General features: G+C 34.5%; 4 protein-coding genes and 1 pseudogene across 4 annotated transcripts; all 5 read left to right on the forward strand.

Moving 5' to 3' along the window:
• Window positions 1–463: 463 nt before the first annotated feature.
• On the forward strand, window positions 464–2,133 carry LOC103497432 (red chlorophyll catabolite reductase-like). The gene is made up of 2 exons (XM_008459628.3): window positions 464–981; window positions 1,420–2,133. Exons 1-2 carry the CDS (start codon window positions 622–624, stop codon window positions 2,032–2,034), a joined length of 975 nt encoding a protein of 324 aa, XP_008457850.2. The 5' UTR covers window positions 464–621; the 3' UTR covers window positions 2,035–2,133.
• Window positions 2,134–2,350: 217 nt separating this feature from the next.
• LOC103497431 (red chlorophyll catabolite reductase-like) lies at window positions 2,351–5,125 on the forward strand. The gene is made up of 2 exons (XM_008459627.3): window positions 2,351–2,864; window positions 4,419–5,125. Exons 1-2 carry the CDS (start codon window positions 2,535–2,537, stop codon window positions 5,031–5,033), a joined length of 945 nt encoding a protein of 314 aa, XP_008457849.2. The 5' UTR covers window positions 2,351–2,534; the 3' UTR covers window positions 5,034–5,125.
• A 2,210-nt stretch (window positions 5,126–7,335) lies between these two features.
• On the forward strand, window positions 7,336–13,891 carry LOC103497430 (uncharacterized). Its single transcript, XM_008459626.3, has 3 exons — window positions 7,336–7,690; window positions 8,138–8,737; window positions 12,857–13,891. Exons 2-3 carry the CDS (start codon window positions 8,153–8,155, stop codon window positions 13,706–13,708), a joined length of 1,437 nt encoding a protein of 478 aa, XP_008457848.2. The 5' UTR covers window positions 7,336–7,690; window positions 8,138–8,152; the 3' UTR covers window positions 13,709–13,891.
• Window positions 13,892–14,429: 538 nt separating this feature from the next.
• Window positions 14,430–17,741, forward strand: LOC103497429 (uncharacterized). Its single transcript, XM_008459625.3, has 4 exons — window positions 14,430–14,773; window positions 15,318–15,468; window positions 17,084–17,154; window positions 17,243–17,741. The coding sequence occupies exons 1-4, from the start codon at window positions 14,549–14,551 to the stop codon at window positions 17,462–17,464; spliced, it is 669 nt and encodes a 222-aa protein (XP_008457847.2). The 5' UTR covers window positions 14,430–14,548; the 3' UTR covers window positions 17,465–17,741.
• A 1,264-nt stretch (window positions 17,742–19,005) lies between these two features.
• LOC103497428 (uncharacterized) lies at window positions 19,006–22,754 on the forward strand (annotated as a pseudogene).
• The last annotated feature ends 447 nt before the right edge of the window (window positions 22,755–23,201 follow it).

Here is a 23,201-nt window from a genome sequence, read left to right on the forward strand (position 1 = left end):
TCACATGCATCTTAGGAAAATTGTCAGGAGATCATCCAACATCGAATTGCTCTAAGCTAAACACACTATATGATCGAGTCATTGAGAAGGAATGTGCACATTGTTGATATAGGTAGTAACTTTTAATTTTTTTAAGTCTTTATTAACCTTACTTTCATGCGCTGAGGATCTCTCTCATTTCGATATGATATCGATTCATTTATATCTCCTCATAACTCGAGGCGTTACAATACGTACATAAGAAAAAAAAATATTTTCAACAGTTTTATTAGTTTAAACAATTTTTGTGTGTCTTTCAATTTATTTCCTTATTTCCTAACTTGATTTTATTGTAATTTGTTTTTTAACTTTATTTTTCACTTTGAAGTTAATTATCGCACCGACGAGTAGAGTGCATCTTTGTCCATATGTCTCATCATCCTCCACTTTGTTTTTGTATAGGAAAAACCAGGAGCAAATAGATAGATAGATAGATGCACCTAACTTTTGACCCATATATAATTAGGATTTGATTATTGGACTATAAACTTACGTGACCAAAGTGACAACTGTTGGTTGCTTATCTAAAACGAAAGAGAGAGAGAAAAAGAAAAAGGTGGAATTGACAATGAGATTAGCGAAATGGGTTTATTAGCTGCGAACCTTATTTCGAGTGCTTGTTGTTTTGTTCCTCTCCCGCCGCCGTCGCCGCTGCGTTTCCAAGCAAAAAGAAGTAGCCAACGAGTACTTAAGGCGGCGTTGACGTCATCGGAGAAGATGGATAGTGGTGGGCAGGCGGCGCCAGTGTCGAAGCTGATGGAGTTTCCACATCTGACGGCTGCGCATACAGATCTGATGTTGTATCTAATACAAACCGTTGAGAATGGGTTAGGAGATCATCTTCTTCCTTCGACGGTTCCGACAGATGTGGAGTATTATGAGAATAAAAACGGCACCTCACAGGGCACTCTTCTCATTCGACATGGCATTCCATCTTCTCCGGTAACTCTTTTTCTCTCTATAACTTGGGAAATTTGAAAAAGTAGTTGCCAATTTCTTTTTCTTTACCAAAGTTAGTTGTTGGTTATTTTTTTAATATACAATTATTATTATTATTATTATTTTGATTCACATCGTTATGAATTATAACTTCCCATCGGAGATCGGTACCATCACTTCAGAAGTATCTGGAGTAAGGAGTTGAGGAAATATAAGGTTTGAAATGATTTCCATTTTTGCAAAACCATAATTTCCATTTTCTTATTTCATTTTTAGAGAGTAAGAAAAAAGATAGTAGAGGATTCAAAATTCATTTGAGTTGTTCTGTTTCTTTCTTATTTAAGTTTACAATATGATAAACTCTTTTATTCAACTTGAAAATAACTCATACAAAGTTTAGAATATGATAATTGAAATTTCATTTTATTCTTTCATTTTCAGATTGATTTTATGATAGCAAGTTGGTTGCACTTAAAGCAACCACAAGGTGGCGCATTCAACATAACCAACATTGCTGGCTACATGAAACCCTCAAATGACATTCCTCATTTTCAATTCGAGTTGGTTCAATGTAGCCCTACTTTTCTCATCTTCTTTCTTGACTTGCTTCCTCGAACCGATATCATCCTCCACCCCGACTACCTTACCACCTACTACGAGGAGACCGGCCTCGAGAAGCTTCGACAACGACTTGCCGCCTTGCCAGAAGTGAGCCCTTACTTCTCGTCGTCGCTCTACTTTCGTAAAGTCGTTTCATCGACGGGAATTTTGGTGGGTGTGAAGTGCGAGGAGAGCGAGTCCAAGCGAGTGGAAGAGATTGTTCGGGAGGAGATCGGTCCAATCTCGAAGGAGGTAATGAGGATATGGATGGAGTTGTGCTTGAATGGAGGAAGAGAGCTTGAAGAAGATGAAAGAAGTTTGATGGAGAAGAGAGATCTTATGATTAAGAGGAAGGCGATTGAGATGGATTTGAGCAAAAGCATGCCTTTGCAATTTGGAGAAGAAGTTGCAAATAGAGTTCTTCAAGTTATTAGAAGTGCTTTCAAAACTGCTTAATATAATGTTTGATTATCTTTTCCATACAGGCTACTCTGTTTTTACAGCACCTTTTTCAGCACGAGTATCTAATATCAGTACCAAACTTTTTAGTTACAATAGCTTTTATATGATGAGTTCATCGACGTAATTTGAACATCACGTATAATCGAAGAACTTATAAAGCAATATATATACAAAAAACTCCACCTACGATAACATGAAAATAAGATATACATAAATTTTCAAATCAAGAAACTACCTAAAAGACAGAAGGATAGTTGCGATAGTACCGATTTGTGGGTGAGAAAAAAAAGAAGCGAGATGAAGAAGAGTGAGGCTGAGATTCTTTTCCGCTGTGCGATAGTCTATTTTGGTAATTTCCATCGGGTGCACTCGTTTCCCTATACAGTGGGCCATAAGCAGATATTTTCTCTACCCATAATCTAATCCAAGTTTTTGTCCAGTGGGTTTAACAAAGCATTTACCGTTCGTACAAAGAGAGATGAAACTCACTGCCAATGGCGTTGATGGTTTATGCATCCGCAAAACCTTTTAGTCTTCCAACGCTGGTAGCAGCACAATCTTGTTTCAGAGCAAGGAAACCGGCAAGGGTAATGAGGAGCACGTCGTCACACATGGCGGAGGGATCGTCCTCGAAGCTGAAGGAATTTCCGCATCTATCGAGTTCCCAAAGAGCTCTGATGGCCGATCTCATCAACGCTATAGAAGATCGGTTCGAGGATCGTCTTCTTCCTTGTACGCTTCCTCCTGATGTTGAGTATTACCAGAATCAGAGCGGGACTTCGGAAGGCGCTCTTCTCATCAGATCTGGCTCGCCGGACTCTTCGGTATTCCTCTCTATCTCTTTCTTGAAAGATTTTGTGGGTCTGATCTGCTTTCGAGTTTCCATTTTCGGAAGGTTTTGCATTTTGGGGGTTTGGTTCGAATTTCTTGAACGATGGTGTGGGAAATTTCGATGAATAAAGTTGAGGTTTAATTACAAATTAATTAAATTACGGAGAAAAATACATTTTTCCTTCTAGTTTTTTGATCTACGTAATTAATTAAGTTTTAATTACAAATTAATTAAGTACTATTTCAATTTAGGGCCTTATTTTTCATGATTTTACACTTTTAACTAGATTTTAAACTAAAATTCTTACTTTTGGCAATTGACAGAGTTGTATACGGTCCGGTTCGACTCAATTTGAGTCTCGAACCAATTTGAATATTGTTCAAATACCACGAACCGCAACTATTTAGAATATTGCCTATTTCTTTTTGAAATAAAACACAAATATTTAATATATATTTTATCGGACGATTTTGGATCTATTATGTTTGGTTCGGGTAAAACCGTAGAAAAACCGTCACCACCAAACCGAATCTATATCAGTTTTGGCCGGTTTGAACGGTTTTTTCGATTCTTACATCCCTAATGGAAAATGGTGTTTTTTAATTAATTTAAAACAATTAAGTAGTTAATTTAAAAATTAAATTTAATAGTGATAAAAAATTAATGATAAAACTTAATTAACCATACTCTTTTGTTCTTCTACATTAATTAATAGTAGAAGTGTGGTTAAAAGTGTAAATTTTTAAATATGAATGGCTAAATTGAAATTATAGAAATTTCAAATTTCAATGATGTAGAAATTTAAAAGCTAAATTAAAAATCAAACTTCAAATTTGACGTCCGTAAATTTTATACCTAAATTCGTAGTTATCAAATAAAAACTAGACCTAAAATTCAAGACTAACCGATAGATATTAGTTTTTAAATTACATGTTTAGTACTCTAATCTTATTATTTAGTCGTGTGAAGTTTGTTTTTCTTTTCTTGATTAAATATTAGTCATGTGAAGTTGAGTGTCTCAAAGGTCAAACTTTCACTTTTTATATTCAATAATCCCTTTAAATTTTATTTTGTTGCATTGACCTATTCATTATGTCTTCTATTTTCTTTAACATAGAATTTAAATTCATATTCAAATTCAAATTTAATAGATTAATCTATTTTTCTATATGTGTCATTTTAGGAAGAAAGGAAGAAAAGTTGAAATTGTGTGGTCTATTAGGTACAAACTTGAAATTCATGACCGATTGTAATTTGACCTTTGAACATTTATCTCTTATTAATCTTATGAGACTATGTTGCAAGATATGAGGTCCAAAGAATTAAAAACTTTTTTTTGTTGACATTAGGAATAGTAACTATTGAATCTATTTTGTTTCACATTTGGTATTCAAGGAAGTATGTCTTCTTTACTGAAAGTTTGCTAATTTTGACAAAATTTATAATGCCCCATAAATTCCAATTGAACAAAAAATTCTAGTTTTGTTTATGATTTGATCCATTCTTGTAATGCTACAAAATTAAAATTTCTAAACTTCTGTCTCAGATCAATTTCATATTGGCAAGTTGGTTGCACAGTCAATTACCAACTGGAGCATCACTAAACATAGCAAGCCTTTCTGCCTACTTGAGACCTTCAACTGATGCTCCAAATTTCCTCATAGAGTTCATCCAAATCTCTCCAACCTCCCTCATTCTCATTCTCGATCTTCCTCCTCGAAAGGATCCCGTCCTCAACCCCGACTATCTCCAATCTTTCTACGAAGACACAAGATTAGACACTTATCGCAAAACCATTGAAGAACTTCCCGAGACTCGACCGTACGTCATGTCCTCGCTTTTCTTTCGCTCCTTGGTTTCTCCAACTTCCATAATTTCTCGTATCGATACAGAATCAGGTGGACCTGAACGCATGGAGGAGATTATAAAGAACCACGTCGGTCCCATTGCGAGAGATGTAGTTCGAGTATGGGTAGATGAATGTGCTTGCAAGGAGAGAGAGGTTGGAATGATGGAAAGAGTTGAACTTGAGAAAAGAGATAAGTTAGTTAAGAAGAAAACTATTGACATAGATTTGGGTTCTAGTTTGCCAAGATTGTTTGGACAGGAAGTAGCTGATAGAGTAGTGGCTGCTATTCAACGAGTCTTTGATGAAGCATGAGACTGTTTTGCTTTTGTTAATGTGTAGTGTATTATTGAGTCTTAAATGTCTCACTTGTAAATTGCAATGGAAGAAGTTAGATCTCTTGATAATTATTTTGGTAATTGAATTTATGGTTTTCAAATTTCTTACCAAACGAGCTATAATAAAACTACTACTCTCTTATTAATGTTTAAATTACAATGTTGTAATAAAAATATCCCAAAACAACATTTTGCTACAACAATCTTTTCTAATAAAAAAATAAATTAGTTGCTGAGCGGATGAAACTCAATAACTTATAGCACCCGCATAACAGATAACTAGCTCCATGTACTAGATCTTGTTAGTCATTGATGGACTCGTGTCTCATGTACATACATTGTTAGTTCACGTTACTCTTTTACCCACATAATTTTTAGAGTTAAAGAGAAAATTGTGCACCTCATTCACAAACCATCAAACTTTGTGGACGTAGAACACCATATGTCAAAGACTTAGTAAAGTAATAGTTTGTCTAACAATTCTATTTTGTTATTATTTATTTCAACTAAATTATTTTTAAAAAATTGGAAAACATCTTTACTATTCAATCTCATAAAGGACAATAATTATTTTCACAAAAACAATACTTGTACTAACTAGGATATCATTCAATGCCCTCCAATGAAACCTTCTTAATAAATACAAATAGCAAACATTAAATAATTAAATGTAACGCCTATCTTTGTAAAATATAGAAAGTCTAGTGTAAAAATTTGGTCATCTTGCCAAATATAGGAGTAAACATTAAAATATTGTTCTAGATAGACACAAAGTTTAATTTTATTGAAAAATAAAGCGAAAATTACCTATTTCGTCTCTAAATCTTGGAGAATACGTATGTCTGGATATCTGAGTTTTGAAAGTGTATCTTTTAATCTTTAAATTTATAAGAATAGGCTCATTTAGTCTCGTACTTTTTTAGTTTTTTAACTTTTTAAAATAAGTTTAAAAGTAGGGGTGTTCAAATAATCTGACTATCCGAACTACTCAATCAAAATTGTAAGAGTTGGATTGGGTTGAATTTTTTATGATTGAGTTCGGGTTATATTTTTAAAGATTTGGATAGATCTATCTTAACTCAAATTTATAATATTATTAAAATATATATTATAACTTATAGATATTATAATTCATACATATTAGTGTGAAGCTTTTTTTTTTTTTTTTTTTTTTTTAGTTTGTAATAGATATGTTGAATTTTGATATTTAACATTTGAGTTTTATGAAATTTTAGTTATTAAAATGTGTTGTAGAGAAATTTAAGTATTTTAAGTTAATAAATATTATAAATAGAAAAATAAATAAATAAATAAATAACGTGATAACCCAACCTAACTCAATCCATGTATTTAAAAGATCTTCAAACACTTTATATTTTTGTTTTAAAATATTATATGACATTTTAAATTATAAGAATAATTTCTAAAATTTATATTATATCCAAAGATATATTTTTTTAATTTTAAATATCATACAATTATTTTTGAATGATAACACATTGTTTGTTTTATATTTCAAAAGCAGCACGGTTTTAGAAAACTTACAATTTTGATTTTCTCGGAGTCAATCTCGATTGGGATTGACCCTAAGATTCTTCCCAAATTTTAAAAAATTATTTGAAGAAAATTTCTCTGTCTCTCGATTGAGTGTATCATCGAGATAGTGCGTTTTTATTTAATTTAAAAATAAAGACAAAGAAGTCAAACAACATTACCCCAAGAAAACAAAAAATGGATTAAGGAAAACTTGGGGACCTCTCGGGGCAATCTTAGCTCATGTTACATAATGCTTATGTTCTTTTGTTTAGGGCATCTCGGGGCAACTTTATAATGTTTCTTATATCCAAAGTCTCTTGTTAAGTTGTTTGGTTTCTTTGTCTTTATTTCCAATTTTTTTAATAAAAGATGCACTATCTCGGTGATGCACTCAACTGAGAGAGATTAAAAAATTCCTTCAAATAATTTTTTAAGATTTGGAAAGAATCTTGGATGATCAGATTGATCTAGAGTAAAACAAAATTAGGAGTTTTCTAAAACTATGCTACTTTTGAAATATAAAACAAAAAAAATGTTAATTTTATCAATTTCTCAATTAAATACCGTTTAAAAATTGAAGGACCAAATGAATCTATTATTATAAACGATTTTAAATACATATTTAAAACTTGTAAATTTGAGGACTAGAAACTTAATTTTCCCAAAAGTGGGAATATTTGTAATTTCAAAAAGAGGAAAAAGAAAGAAAATAAAGGAAAGAAAAGCTAGGTCATAGGCGTAAGAAGAGTAGTGGAATTTTTGGTGTATTATGGAGAAATGTTAAGACATTTCTTAAAAATGACTGCAAGACACTCACAAGATCTTTGTTCGTAAGTCGAAGTCACTATCCAAATCCATCCACATTCTTACCAAATTCAAATCCAACTTCCCAACTCCTTCTTCTTCTTCTTCTTCTTCTTCCAATTCTTCATTCTCTAACTCAATTTCTGAAGCCGACTCTGTTTCTGGGACTTCTTGAAAGAAGAAGAAACGCAAGGATTTGGGTCCAATTACTGCTTGCCGCGGCCCGGGACTCATTTTACGATCGGAATCCTATGTCTTCGAACTTTTCCTCGTTTTTAGTTTGTGGGTTTTCAGGTTTGTTTTGTTTCTGTTATTGGTTTGTTATATGTTTCTTCAATTGTCTTGATCTTTTTGCTTTTTGTCTTCATCTTTGTTTTTGAATGTATCTTGTGTTTGATGGGGTTTGGTTTCTGGGTTTCGGTTCATCAATGCTTAATTTTCATTAGCTAATTGGATATAATTTGGCGTCTAATGGTTGTTGGGTTTGTAATTTTCACATCGATGTTTTACTTTCCTCGTCTTACATCGTTTGTTTATCCCTTTTTCCGAAATGGGTATTTTCTTATTATATGTTCTAATCAAGATTTCCATATTTGTGTCTATCATGTTTATTTGGTGTAGTTTTTATTTAACTGCAATAGTTGATGAACTTTCGAGATTAATTGTGGATTTTGGTTTCGTCTCTATACAATTGTAGAAATCATGTGACTTATGTTTGTTTGAATTTGTTGAATCTCATAGGTTTCATTTTCTTAAATGCTGAATTATCTTGGAGATAAAAAGGACGAGAGAATGAAGATGAGGAACAGATACAGGAAATCAACTGCTTTACGTTGTGATGCGGGGAGCAGATGTTTGATATCTGTGGTAATTGGGAGTCTTATGGGGTGTATTCTTCTGCTGAACTTATATTCTGCTATAAGGCCTGCGGATGAGATAGGTCAGCATATTCATCTTCGAACAAGTCATCATCTTCACTTTCCTGAACTTGAAGAGGTGGAAGAAGAAAACATTCAAATTCCCCCTCCCCGTAAGAGATCTCCACGTGCAACAAAGCGAAGACCAAAGAAAACGACCACACTGATCGATGAATTTCTTGATGAAGATTCACAGATTAGGCACAAATTCTTTCCTGATCAAAAAACTTCCATTGATCCGATGATCACGGGAAATGATAGTATGTTCTATTATCCAGGGAGAGTTTGGCTTGATACTGAAGGGAATCCCATTCAAGCTCATGGAGGTGGAGTGTTATTTGATGAAAGATCTGAAACATACTACTGGTATGGAGAGTATAAAGATGGTCCCACCTACCATGCTCACAAAAAGGGAGCTGCTCGGGTAAAAGCTATACTCTACCTTCATTTTCTATATTGCTAGTCTAATGCTTCCTTAGGTAAAAAGAATTCCTATTGCATAAACAGTTGACGTGTATCTCTATGAATTTGTGTGGAAACAACAAACTTTGATCAATACTTCAGTCTTTTATCATCCCCCTTTTCCATTATTGGCGATAGTGTCTTCTCTATTATATATATGGGAATTTCCATTGTTGATCATTTTTGCCTTTTCAGATAAGAAGTCTTTTTTTTCTTTCTTTTGTTATTTTGTGTAGCTTACTGCTTCTACTTGGAGTTCTTAGCATAGCTTTTTTAGTAATTACTCCAGAGACTCCGTCATTTTAGTTTACACTGGAAGGTTTTTCTGTAACCTTCTTTTAGGACAAAGGATGGCTTATCCCTTTGTCCTCTGGGTTTTTTGTTTGTCTTTGGCTCTTTGAATGAATCTCTCCATTTCTTATCATTAAAAGAAGTCATTTATTACTCCATGGTGAATATACATGTTTCTTATCTAAAAAAATAAAAAAATATTGCTCCATGGTGGTTTTGATGACTTTATGTCTTTTATCTTCTTAAACATGACGTATCAGCTCTGGTGACCGTTTTATGTTGATTTCCTTCTAGTTCATCAGTTCTTACCTTATTCCACTCTTGATAAGGTTTGCGTCCAACTTATGAATCTTGTTAGATTTTTAGATGGATTGTGATGCTTGGAAGCATCCAACTTATGAATCCATTACTTCACTGTTTTGGGAGGATAACATTGAGAAGAAATTTAAGATGGATGAAGTGGGTACACTTTGTTCTCTATCTTTTTTGGAGCCGATTGAGAGTATGCTGATTCAGGATGGGAGCTTAAGAAATGGAATTTAGATAAAATATGATTTTCATTGTTAGAGAAACACCATTCTAACTTTTGGTTCTAACCTATGGGGTGACAAGACTGAACTACCATATGGTGAGCCTAATTTGGAAATTCAAGATTCCAAAAAAGCTGAAAGTTCTTTCATGGCCATTAGCATATAGAAGATTGAACACCCACAAGAAGCTTCAAAGGAAGTTTCAACTTCCAAAATAGGATGATCTCTCCTTCTATGTGTCACCTTTGGTTGAGGAGGAATCCCATAATCACGTGTTCTTGCATTGTCCTTCTGTGGCTAAATGGTGGCAGTTTTTCTTCAATGTGTTTGGGGTGGATTGCTGGCTCTCTTAAGAAAATTTATGATTGGCTTATGGAAGTGCCCAATGTTAGGATACTTGGGAGCTGGCGGCAAGGGGAAAGTCCTTTGGAGATGTGTGACACCTTCCCTCCATTAGGGGCTTTGGGAGGAAAGGAATAGTCTTTTAAAGGTAAGTATTCTTCTTTAGAGTCCTTTTGACTAATGGTGCAACTCAAGGGCTCTTGGTGGTGTTAAGTATTCTTCTTCAGAAAGAAATGTGACACATTTTTCACCGTTGTGTTGTGTTTGTACATACTGCAGGAGTATGAAAAGAGAAAGAAAGTTGGATTCTCCTATATATTCTATCATTCATGTTAATCATGAACTTTATTTGGCATTTAATAGAAGATAAAAAGGTGAAATAGCAGGTATTGAATATGAAGGTCTCATCTACATACTTGATGATCTATTAGTTCATCTACCAGAGTTTGCTCACTAATTGAATATGAAAGGTCTCATCTGCATACTTGTTCTTCACATCTTGATGATTTATTAGTTCATCCACCAGAGTTTTGCATGCTTCAAATGGTATGAGGGATGCTTATAGAGTCTATTAATGAGATGCGTTATGGTGATTCCCTTAGGGTGCTTTGAGACTTCTCTTAGCATTTAAGAGGTGAAAATTTGTTTTATTGCCACTTATCTCCAATGCTATACTCGAAGAAAAGAACATCACTCTCTAGTTTCCTCCAATCAATGAGCATAGTTCTCTGAACCAAAATGACAAATTGTGTCGAAGAAAAGGTTTCTAGTTATTCGGCTCCATCTCTCATGAGAACAAGAGCCATCATCTGGGATTACAGTTCACAAGTACTTTATGGAGTAGATTTTGAAGGTATTTTCACTAAAGGAGTATTTCATTCTTCAAAGGAGCATTTTGCTTCTGCTTCTCTTTCTCATTATGTCGAAAATTCCTATGGAACTTTTGATGTGAGCTTGAGTAGTGTTGATGATGACATGTTTCTCTAAGGGTTGCTTAAAATTAAAAAAAAAAAGATGTTAGCTTGAGTAGCGTGTTAATATTTGATGATACTGGTCAGAAGATTCTTTGTCAGTTTAGTATCATTATTTCAAGAAAGTGACAAAGAGACTCATTTTTCTATTTCTTCATCCACGCCTTGCAATTTTGTTTCTCTTATTGAGGTTTGCATCTCAAGTTACATGAAAATACTTCATTGAATTCCTAGACATTCCTTGTTGAAGCTTGCTTGTTCTTTTGACATTGAGGTTTGGGTTTGGTGGTCCTTGCTTGGTGATAAATTTCTTGAGATGGCTTTGTTCCAATTTACATGTCCATTTTTCAAAGTGCTGCTTTCTATAGTGAGTTTGGTCTTTTAGTCTTCCTCTTTGCCATTTTCTTTTTGTTTCGTACACTCAATGTTTTCTGTTCTTTTCGGTTCTCTGTAGTGGACCTTTTTGTGTTCTGTTTGGTTCTCTCGTTTGCAGAGTTTGTTTCTCTGAGAATCAGTTTCATTTCATTTATTCAGTGGAGCATTTTCTTGTTAAAAAATATATATTGTTAGTGGTTGAAGTTATGCTTTTGCTGGTTTAAGTAAAAACATAATGGTTGGAGAAAGTGTAGTAGAGAAAGAGGACCAGAATTGAAAAGAATGTTAGGGATGGAAGAGAAGGAACTTAAAGAGCATGGTGGGAAACAAGTTGAAGTGCTCCGCTAAAGTCAAAGACAGTTGATGATAGGAAATTATCTTAAATATTAGACAATGCTTATTGAGATTTGTGGCTAAGCTAAGCTTGAGCTTGGCACTTCCCATTATGGCATGAGCCGAGTACTTTCTCCCTGCACGCGTCAAAGGGCCCTTGGAAATATATTCTCAAAACCTCAAGTACCAAAATCTTATATCTAGAATAACGTCAGCAGCGGAAACTGATTTTTCTACATTGGTTGGGCAATACCCCTTTTACAAAGGCCTTTCAATTCTTTATTCAACCAAAAAGCATCATCTATTGAAGACTGCTGGAGTTAATCAACTAACACTTGAAACTTTGGCATAATAAGAAACCTCACCGAAGATGAAATGCGTAGGCCTGTCTCTTGAACTATAAAATTATTTTACTAGTAGCAAGAATGAAAAATCTTTCATATAATCTACATTGGTAGAATATATTTGTAGGTAAGAAAAGGAGTAATGGAGCAAAAAAAAATTTGATACTTATAAATAGTTATTCTCTTTGGGGAGAGAAACGATTGAAGTTTGGTCTCTGGTGAGGACCGTGAAGTTTCATGGATCTCTTTGGGCTTCAATATCAAAGGCTTTTTGTAAATTATTACCCATACAACATTTACATGGTTGGAAACCCTTCTTTAGTGGGTTTTTGTAGGCTTGACTTTTTTGTATGCACTTGTATTCTTTCACTTTTTTCCCTTAATTGAATCAGTTATTTCTATCTAAAACATATTACTTGGTCGAAATCTTCATTCCCATCACATCATTCTACCTTCAGTCTGTTAAGGTGCAAGATTGGGTATGCTATCTGAGAATCCTCCAACCCTAATTGCTTCATCAATTCTTTTCAATCAGATAGAGTCCCTCCTCCTTTATCCCTCTGATTTTAAGGCTAACACTCTATGCTCCAACGATTGGTGGTTGATACTAGGCAGTTCATAGGATGTAATATTTATCTAATGATTCTTAAAACCAACAATTGTTTGGTTGTGACTTACTTTACAATCGGAAATTCTTTAATCCTGCGCTACTATAAATTGATCACATTTCCACCGTCTTCTGCTCATCATGTGATTCAGGTTCACTGTTTTAATATTTCACTATTAACTTATGTTGCCTTCTCTTCTTTTTCACTTGACTAATGTATTCTCAACACATGCAACAAATTAGCCTTAGCTACTACACTTTTTAACATTTTGTCATTCTTATGATTAGGTTGACATTATAGGTGTCGGTTGCTACTCTTCCAAAGACTTGTGGACCTGGAAAAATGAAGGCATTGTTTTGACAGCGGAAGAAACAGATGAGACTCATGATCTTCATAAATCGAATGTGCTCGAGAGGCCAAAAGTAATCTACAATTCAAGGACTAGAAAATATGTAATGTGGATGCATATTGATGATGTAAACTATACCAAGGCTTCTGTTGGTGTTGCCATCAGTGATTACCCAACCGGTCCATTCGATTATCTCTACAGCAAAAGACCCCATGGATGTGATAGTAGAGACATGACAATCTTCAAAGATGATGATGGTACAGCCTATCTTATTTACTCCTCTGAAGACAATAGTGAGCTTCATGTAGGATCTCTCTCAGAAGATTATCTCGACGTGACCAATGTAGCGAGAAGGATTCTCATCGGCCAACACCGAGAAGCACCAGCTTTGTTCAAGCACCAGGGAACTTACTATATGGTCACATCAGGGTGCACGGGATGGGCACCCAATGAGGCACTAACACATGCAGCTGAGTCAATAATGGGTCCATGGGAGACAATGGGAAACCCGTGTATGGGAGGGAACAAAATGTTTCGATTGGCTACATTCTTTTCTCAAAGCACATTTGTTCTTCCCGTACCTTCATATCCCAACTTGTTTATTTTCATGGCAGACCGATGGAACCCTGCAGATCTTAGAGACTCGAGGTACCTTTGGTTGCCATTGATGGTTGGAGGACTTGTGGATGAACCCCTTGACTACAATTTTGGGTTCCCTTTGTGGTCAAGAGTGTCTATATATTGGCATAGGAAGTGGAGGCTTCCTCAAGGCTGGAATTCATTGAAATGATGCTAATTGTTCTCAAAATCTCCCCCTCAATGTACCATATAATAAAGGTCTTTGTTTTATTCTTTGGGTGTCTCAAATAATGTTCACTTACTTCATATTATAGGCAAAAGAATATTACTCTTGAGAGAATTTATACGTTTATTTTTTTGTTTAATTAAATAATTTATGATATCAGTTTCCAAATTTTACCCCTTTTCCTTTTGGGATAGTGAGTTAAAGGATTTATTTTTCTTTAATAAAGTTTAAAACTAATTTTGGTTCCTAAACTTTGAGTTTTGATAGAAGTGAAGTTATCCGGTTATCTTTTCAAATTACATTCAATCTCTATAAGATCTTCTGGATGAAGATTACTATATTCAACCTTTTTAAACTCATGGTTCATAAAACTAAATAAATACCATTTTTAACAATGAATAAAAGGAGCAAACAGAAGAATTGATTAATCGATTCATTTACATAACCTTTACCAAAAATGTCCTCATTACTTTGTTTAATTGTATTATAATTAACTCAACACCAATTCCACTGTAGTTCATCTATCAAACACATTCAGATGTTTAGCCATACTTAACATCATTTTTCAAAAGGATACTTAGTCTTAATTCTTAAAATTGTTCAAATTTGTATTAACAATTTTTTAAATTTAAATTTTCAAAATTTCAAATCTCATATTATATTATTTTTTTTGGAAGGACAAATTAAAATATTGATTTGTAATGTCAATTATTTTTGTAATTTACACTTACCCTCGACGGCTATCAATTCTCAAATGAGCGGTTTTATCATCCGTTCATGGGGTTTTTACAAAGCAAAGCCCGATAACCCGATTTAGGCAAAGGAATGGGTGATCGGAGGAGCCACCACCACGGTGGCGACAGCAGCAGCGGAGAGGAAGACGGCGACGCCAAGTGGAGAGCTGCCATTGACTCTGTTACTGTCTCCTCTGTGTTTATCTCGTCCTTAACTAATGGTGTTCCTGCTACTTCCATAAACACAACTTCGAAGTTTGATGATGATTTTGAGCTTAATCTTCGTGCTCAGCCGCCCAAGCCATATCAAATCAAGGTCGGTAGCATCATCTTTCCTTTTCCGATCATCAATCGTCTTTGTATTGTTTTGCTTTTTTTTTTTTTTTTTTTACTTACTTTGTATTACATTTTGCGGCTCTTTTGAGTTGAAGCTCTTGGTATAGGAAATGATTGAGATATAACGTTATTTAGATTGTCAAATCTTTAGCGGAGCTAGAATAATGTGTTTATTTATTTGTGATTACTATGTTTTATGTTTTGCCGTGAAGGCCGGGAGTTATGTGGAGTTTCATAAATTTACAAACACTCAAATATATTGGCTAAAACATTTGACACGATAACTTTATGCCCGGAACTAGATATTTCTCACCCACTTGTAAAGATTTCTGGCAAGACACTCCGTTAATCATAGAAACACAACACTTCTAACGAGTGTTTGTTTTTACTACGAAGCATTCTTTTGGTGTAAATATGGATGTTAGTTATTGTCTTCTACCCTTTCTCCTCCTTTTGCCTGCATTAAGAAAGTCTCTGCATTGTCATTTCTTTCAATTCTGACTGATGGGCTCCTTGACTTGCAGGCACAAAAGCTATTGGATAATATTTTGGAAACTACTCTAGAGTTGGTGGAACATTCCAATTCTGTTCCTTGTCATGATGATTCCAAATCCAGCGAAGGTGGAATTCGTTTGTTTAAAAATGCTCCAGTGGGGGTTGTGTTTGATCACGTAGGTAAGTACTTTAACTAATGTTTTATCATTTGAAGAAGCTAGAAGACAAACTTAGTGATATTTTGATGCTTATACTTAATGACTCCTGATACTGGATATCTTAAAGCTTAAAGGAAAATGAACTATTATAAGTGAATCTTTGAAAACAAGTTACATCTTCCCAAAAGGTACATCTATTCACCCTGTCTTTCATGTTTCCCAACTTAAACGTGCCTTGGGAGCTTGGGACAGCATTACGATGTGCAATCAGATGCCTTTTATCTGTTCGATTTGTTTGAATGGATAATGAAACCAGTGGAGGTGTATGAATATTGCAATTGCAAAAGTTCTTCCACAGGTGCTTGGAAGTCCTCATTAGCTGAAAGGGATTGCCTGAACATGAGGCCACCTGGGAGAACATAATGATTTCAAGTAGCAATTCTCCATGTTTCTTCTTGAGGACAACATGGAGAATTTAGAAGTAGAAGGTAGATTGTTTCTGGAGTAATTTGTCGAGAGGAAAGAGAGAGATCTGAACCATTTAAAATAGGTTGGGAAATCACTGTAATTGCCTTAGTACGAGATTGTTCTTGATCAATAATGATTGGTGCGTAAGATAACTTACAAGAATTTAACTACAAATAGAGGGAAAGGGAAGGCGGATAAGCAACATTTTGGTAAGCTTTTTAGGGCTTCGGAGAGATCTCAAGATAGAGAGGGTCTAAATACTTCAAACTCGTGGTTTATCTTGTATTTGGTTATCATTTATCTTTCCATATATTTAGGTTCTATCAAGAGAAATTATTTATTTGGGTATGGTATGAGGAGGCTGGAAACCTCACAAATAGGGATATAGATTTCAATTAAGGGTGATGGAAATTTTGACGATATAGCCTTTTGTTCTAAGGGGGATGAAGAGAAGATTGTGTTAAGAAACTGCATCTATTCCAAAGTGAACCCAACAAATTATATGAAACAGAGTATAATGCAGTAATAGCACTAGTATCTTCTCCTTTAGTTCCCGTCAAAGGCTCTCCTATTGTTGAGATTTGCAGTCTTTAGATGTGGGCGATTATTTCTCGATCTCTGGGTGTTACTACAGTTTAGCAATGATTGTTTATTATTTTGTCTTTCAGGAAATCTTAAAGTCCAAATTGATTGGGAGCTTACTTTCTAGTTCTTTAATTTGCTCTGTGGTTTCCCAAAGAGCAGTCTGTTTCAATTTAAACCTTGCTTTTTCTTTAGCCAATTGCCGTCCATTTTGTAATCACTCTTTGTTCTTTGAGTCGATGGCTTACCAACCTTTTTGCATCTGAACAAAATATGTTCTAAATGGGAAAAAGAAAAGAAAAAAAATAGCTATCAAGTACCATGGAACAGCATAAAGGAAAAAAAAAATGCATTTGCAACAGATAGGCACACACCATTTGCATCTGCTCTATTGAAAAGGTTGTCATATCTTCAGTAGGGAAATCTCGTATTCATAATGACCTTGTGAATGATGTTATATTTGCTCTATTCTAATTAGAACATCAAGTATACAAGCATATATCTCTGACGAGATTCAATGTTGTTCATTTCATTGATATTACGTATTCCAAATGAAGTTCTCTGTTTGTTATGTATAATACCTTCAGATGAGCTTCCACGTCCCACAAAGAGGCCTAAAATTATACCAGGGAAAGAAATCAACGAGAAATCAAAGAAGGTTGCCATCACTTTGATCCAAATTCTCTTGTTTATCATTCATCCACATTTTGTTAATATTACTGTTTTCTTTTCCTATCACCATAAAGTTCAAGCAGCAGCTCCGATCCGTGGCTGTTGAAGGAGAAGACATAATAACTGCTGCGAAACGTGTGTGTGAGAAGTCGATTGCTCGGCTTGAAGCTAAAGAAGCAGCCATGAAAGCAGCAGCCAAAAGAGAGGAAGAAAGGGTAGCAAAACTGAAAAAGGTAAGAGGAGAGAAATGGTTACCATCAATAGCTAGGGAAATGAAGTTACAATCTCAACATTGATAGTATAGGATTTAGATAGCAATTAGAAACCTTTCTCTAGTATTTATGTTGCTGCTGGAACTTCTTACGTCAATGAAAGAAGACAATAAAAACTGGACCATCAAATCGAGATTTTCATCAACAATTCACAATGCTTATTGTGGAGAATGAAGATTGTTGTTTTCCTGCCCAGGAAACTCTTATTATATTCTTTGTTATTTCTCATTAGTTCTGGGCTGGAGAAAAAGTTTATTTGAGGTAGTTCAATGAATAAATCTGGTTCAACTATTCACTTTAATCCTTGGCATTGTTTTAAATAGGTTTAGAGCAGAAAGCAATCCTACTGGGATAAAACAAACATTGGTATAGCAAAAGAGATATTATAGGGGGCCATCTGAAGGTCCAAAAAATGGCCTTAACTCGAGGAAATTTGTAATAATATTAGAATACATTCATTTATTATTGTTAGTCACATGAGAAACTTTTGAGAATTATGTAGGATTTACGTAACAAATATTTAATTATTGGTGGAATTGACGGCCATTTCACATTTCCCCATTTTCTCCCAAGAGATTTTCTTCTCATTTCTTCCTTCCCCATTTCATAATTTCTTCCATTTCTGGATGAACTAATATTGTAACATCTCATGTTCCAAGGAGATTTAAATTGTGGTTTGATAACTATTTTATTATTTATTTTTTGCTTTTAAAAGCTAATTCTGTTCTCATTTTCATTTTTTTTACAATAATGTGCATCTTTTTGAATTCTTAATTATTTTTTTTAAAATGTCTTTTTCTTTTTAGTTTTAAAAATGGTTTTTTTTAATAAAAAATGAATAAAATTTGAAAATATTAACAAAAAATTTGAAAAAGGAAAAGCTCATACTCGCAACGTGAAATAACAAAATACTTAATCGACCACACCCAGTCTAAACGATCTTGTACCATTGTATCTAGTCTAAACGATCTTGTACCATTGTATCTAGTCTAAGCGATCTTGTACGATTGTATCTAGTCTAAGCAATCTTGTATCATTATATCTAGTCTAAGCAATCTTGTATCGAGTCTAAACAATCTTATACCAAATCTAAACGATTTTTTTATAAAATACTTGATAATGTAAAAAGGACACAATAGTTGATAATGAAAAAAGAATAAGGAAAAAATGTATTGTCTTTATGAAAAAGATGACGTCAAAGATGAGAGATGACGAAGAAGGAATAAATTCTGATAGAAGAGATGAAGGAATTCTAGAAGGAAAAATATGAAATTTATAAAAAAAAAATTAATGAGTTATACAAGTTTTATAGACTTTTTATTTATTTTATTATACGAGTCGTAAATATTTTTAAATAGATAACCTAACAAGTGAAAATAACGTTTTTAGATTTAATTCTAAAAATAATTAAAAATACACTAATAATTACCCGAATGAAGTATAAATTATTGAATTTCATTTAATTATTCAAGTCCAATTAAGATGTTTTTTTAAGATATATTTATGTTTGGTTGGATTTGATTTGAAAATTCTGAAGACATATTTAATTGAAGAGGCAAAATGAAAGAAGTTTGAAGAAGTAGTAAGTCAAAGTTAGCTCATCTTTCAACATTAATATCAGATGTACTTTCCCTTTTTTTTTTTTTTTTCTTTTTTTAAGGAAGACAGTAGCTATCGTTCAATCACTCTCACCATTTTCTTTCTCTCCACCGGTTGTCTGCAGTCGCCCCGCCCCAACGTCGCCGTTTTCCGCCACTCGTCCCCCATCCTCCGGACATGCTCGCTTGTGTTCCACCGGCTTTGCCGGAATCGTGCTTTTTAGGTAAGATTTTGGATATTTTGTATTGTTTGTTTTTGGTAGGATCTTATTTAGTCATTGGATATTTGGGCTAAGTATTATTTTATCCATTGAAGATTTGAGCTGATCGGAGCAGCTGTTCTGCATGGGAAACGGAATTTGTGGACATTTTTAGTAAGTATAAGGCTCCAAGGCCCTAAAGATTCTGTTTTGATTGCTGAAAGTTGGCTTTATAACTCTTATTTGTGGTTTTTATTTAGATTGGAGGGTTTTATTTGTGAAGTTTGGAAGTGATTTTGGATCAAAGTCAAACTTAAGTTGTTTGGAGATTTTTGGAATGAATTCTTGTTTGGAATTAGGCCTTAATTGTTCGTTTAAGTTGTGGTTCATATTTGGCCATTGTTTCATCGTTACTGGTCTTTTCCATTTCTTAGTCTCAACTTACAGCGATGTTAGAGTGGTAAAAAATGCTACACCTGGCTTCTTCATTTTGTTCTACCTTTTCCGTTTCTCTGGGATAATGATCATTGTGGGATGATAGTGTTGTGAAATCATACTGTTTTGGTTTCGAATTGGACAAATAGGGAATATAGCAATTTATACTCCTAAACTTTAGGGCTTTTATCAATTTAATCCCTGAACAAATAATTGTATGAGTTTAACTTTAAACCATGAACTTTTGCTAGTGTATCAATTTACACCCTCCATTACAGGAATCTTTGCCACTGAAGTTTGAAAACATTATAGGTTTTGTTTTCTTAAATGCTTAATTATGTAGGAGATAAAGGACGAGAGGATGGAGTCAAGGAACAAATTCAGGAAATCCACTACTTTACGTTGCGATTCACAGAGCAAATGTTTGATATCTGTGGTAATTGGGAGTCTAATGGTGTGCATTCTTTTGCTGAATTTACTATCAACTATAACCCGCAAAGATGAGATGGGTCAGGGTATCCAAATTCGAACAAGCCATCATCTTCACTTACGAGAACTTCAAGAAGTGGAAGAAGAAAACATTCAAATTCCCGCTCCCCATAAGAGACCTCGACGTGTAGCGAAGCGAAGACCAAAGAGAACAACCCCACTGATTGATGAATTTCTTGATGAAGATTCACAGCTTAGGCAGAAGTTCTTTCCTGATCATAAAACTTCCATTGATCCAATGATCATGGGAAATGATAGTATGTTCTATTATCCAGGGAGAGTTTGGCTAGATACCGGAGGGAATCCCATTCAAGCTCACGGAGGTGGAGTGATATTCGATGAAAGATTCAAAACGTACTATTAGTATGGAGAGTATAAAGATGGTCCCACCTACCATGCTCATGAAAAGGGAGCTGCACGGGTAAAAGCTATAGTCTGTCTTTTTGGGCCTCCATTTTCTGTTATGCTAGTCTTATGCTTCCATGGGTAACAAATTTCCTCTTCCATAAACTATTGGTGTGCATCTCTATGATCTTGTATGGAAACAACAGACGTTGATTAGTACTTCAGCTTTTTTCCTCATTTGTTTCTTAATAGTGTCTTGTCTTTTACGGCAATATCCAATGTCAATTTTTGTTTTCTTTTTATGATAAGTAGTCATCCTTTTTCTTTCTTTTGTTATTTTCTACAGCTTACTTCCTCTACTTGGATTGCTCTGCGTAGGCCTTTTAGTAATTAGTCCATAAGATTCCATTTTAATTTAGAATGGAAGGTCTTTTTGTAATCCTTCTTTAGGGAAAAGGGATGCCTTATCCCTTTGTCCCCTAGGTTGTTGTTTTTGTTTGGCTTTGGCTGTTCGAATGAATCTGTGAGACCTCCTATTTAACAAGTTCATGTGAGGAATGTTTTGGGAATGAGAAAGCTCTAGAGGAGAAGTGGCTCTCTTGAATAGCCATAACTTATGGTTTTCTGTGTGTTCTCTGCGGCTTCTGCTTGTTTTGATGTTTGCGTTGATTTCCATTGTAATCATTGAACTCTATTGTTGAGTACTTCTGAGTTATCTCCCTTGTTCTTGGCCGTCCTTCTTTAGTTCTATGCCACCAGCTTTAAATTTATCACATTTTCCTCCTAAGAAGCAGGGACACTATGGTTTGGCAACATGTTTGTGGCAGACATTTGGACACTCCAACACTTGTTGGACATATATCAAATACTTGTTAATGAAACAAATGTGTTAGACATGCATAGAAGACTTATTGAGTAGACTAAAGAGACACATAAATGAGAATAATAATATATTTTGAGTGTGTAAGCATATAATTGAATCAACCCATTTACTTTAAATTATCTTCTAGCATAGATATATTTTAATAAATGTATCCTTGTCATGTTGTGCCCTAGATTTTTAAAAAATGATAGCTCGCCATGTTTGTGTCCTGTTGTGTCCGTATCTGTGCTTCTTAGTTTTCTACAGTATTTTATCGGTTCTTTGTTTTAGTATTTCACTATTAACTTCTGCTGTCTTTTCTTCTTTTTTTTCACTTGAATAATTAATTCATTCTCTATACGAGCAACAAATTAGCCTTTGGAACTATCCTATAACATTTTGGCATTTTATGATTAGGTTGACATTATAGGAGTTGGTTGCTACTCTTCCAAAGACTTGTGGAGCTGGAAAAATGAAGGCATTGTTTTGGCAGCGGAAGAAACAGATGAGACCCATGATCTTCATAAATCAAATGTGCTCGAGAGGCCGAAAGTAATCTACAATTCAAGGACTGGAAAATATGTAATGTGGATGCATATAGATAATGTGAACTATACAAAGGCTTCGGTTGGTGTTGCCATCAGTGATTACCCAAACGGTCCATTCCATTATCTGCATAGCAAAAGACCCCATGGATTTGACAGTAGAGACATGACAATCTTCAAAGATGACAATGGTACAGCCTATCTCATTTACTCATCTGAAGGCAATAGTGAGCTTCATATAGGACCTCTCTCAGAAGATTATCTCAACGTAACCAATGTAGCGAGAAGGATTCTCATCGGCCAACATCGAGAAGCACCAGCTTTGTTCAAACATCAGGGAACTTACTATATGATCACATCAGGGTGCACGGGATGGGCACCGAATGAGGCGCTGGCACATGCTGCAGAGTCAATAATGGGTCCATGGGAGACAATAGGAAACCCATGTATAGGAGAAAACAAGATGTTTCGACTGGCGACATTCTTGTCTCAGAGCACATTTGTCATTCCTCTATCTTCTTCATATCCCAACTTGTTTATTTTCATGGCAGACCGATGGAACCCTGCCGATCTTAGAGACTCGAGGTACGTTTGGTTGCCATTGATGGTTGGAGGACTTGTGGATCAACCCCTTGACTACAATTTTAGGTTCCCTTTGTGGTCAAGAGTGTCTATATATTGGCATAGGAAGTGGAGGCTTCCTCAAGGCTGGAATTCATTGAAATGATACAAATTGTTCTTAAATTTCCCTCTCTATGTACCATATAAGAAAGTTCTTTCTTTGACTCTTTAGGTGTCCTAACAGTTTTCATCACTAATGCAATAATGTTCACTAGTCCATGTTATAGGCACAAAATATTTAACCCTTGAAGGATTTTACATGTTTTTCTTTAGTTAAAAAAAAAAAAAATCATAAGGATTATGTTAGGCTTGTAGTTTCTATTAGTTCATACTTGATCTTGGGTTATAATTTTATGATCTCCAAAAATATCATTACAAGTTCATTCAACAGCATGGCCAACAAGAAGAGCATATGAAACAATGTTTAAGTACACAATAAAGAAGATTTTGCAGTAGATATTCAACCTTGTTCGAGTTGAAGTGTGAATATTTCAAAATTTCTTATATTTTCGTATCAAAGTTACTCAGATATACACCAATGATATTACAACTTAAGAATATTTCTTACGAACACTTTTTTTGTAGTCTCCGAGATAACATTGAATCTTCAACAGTATTCAACCTTGTTCGAGTTGAAGTGTGAATATTTCAAAATTTCTTATATTT

Source organism: Cucumis melo, chromosome 11, assembly GCF_025177605.1.
Source record: "Cucumis melo cultivar AY chromosome 11, USDA_Cmelo_AY_1.0, whole genome shotgun sequence".
NCBI classification, from domain to species: Eukaryota; Viridiplantae; Streptophyta; class Magnoliopsida; order Cucurbitales; family Cucurbitaceae; genus Cucumis; species Cucumis melo.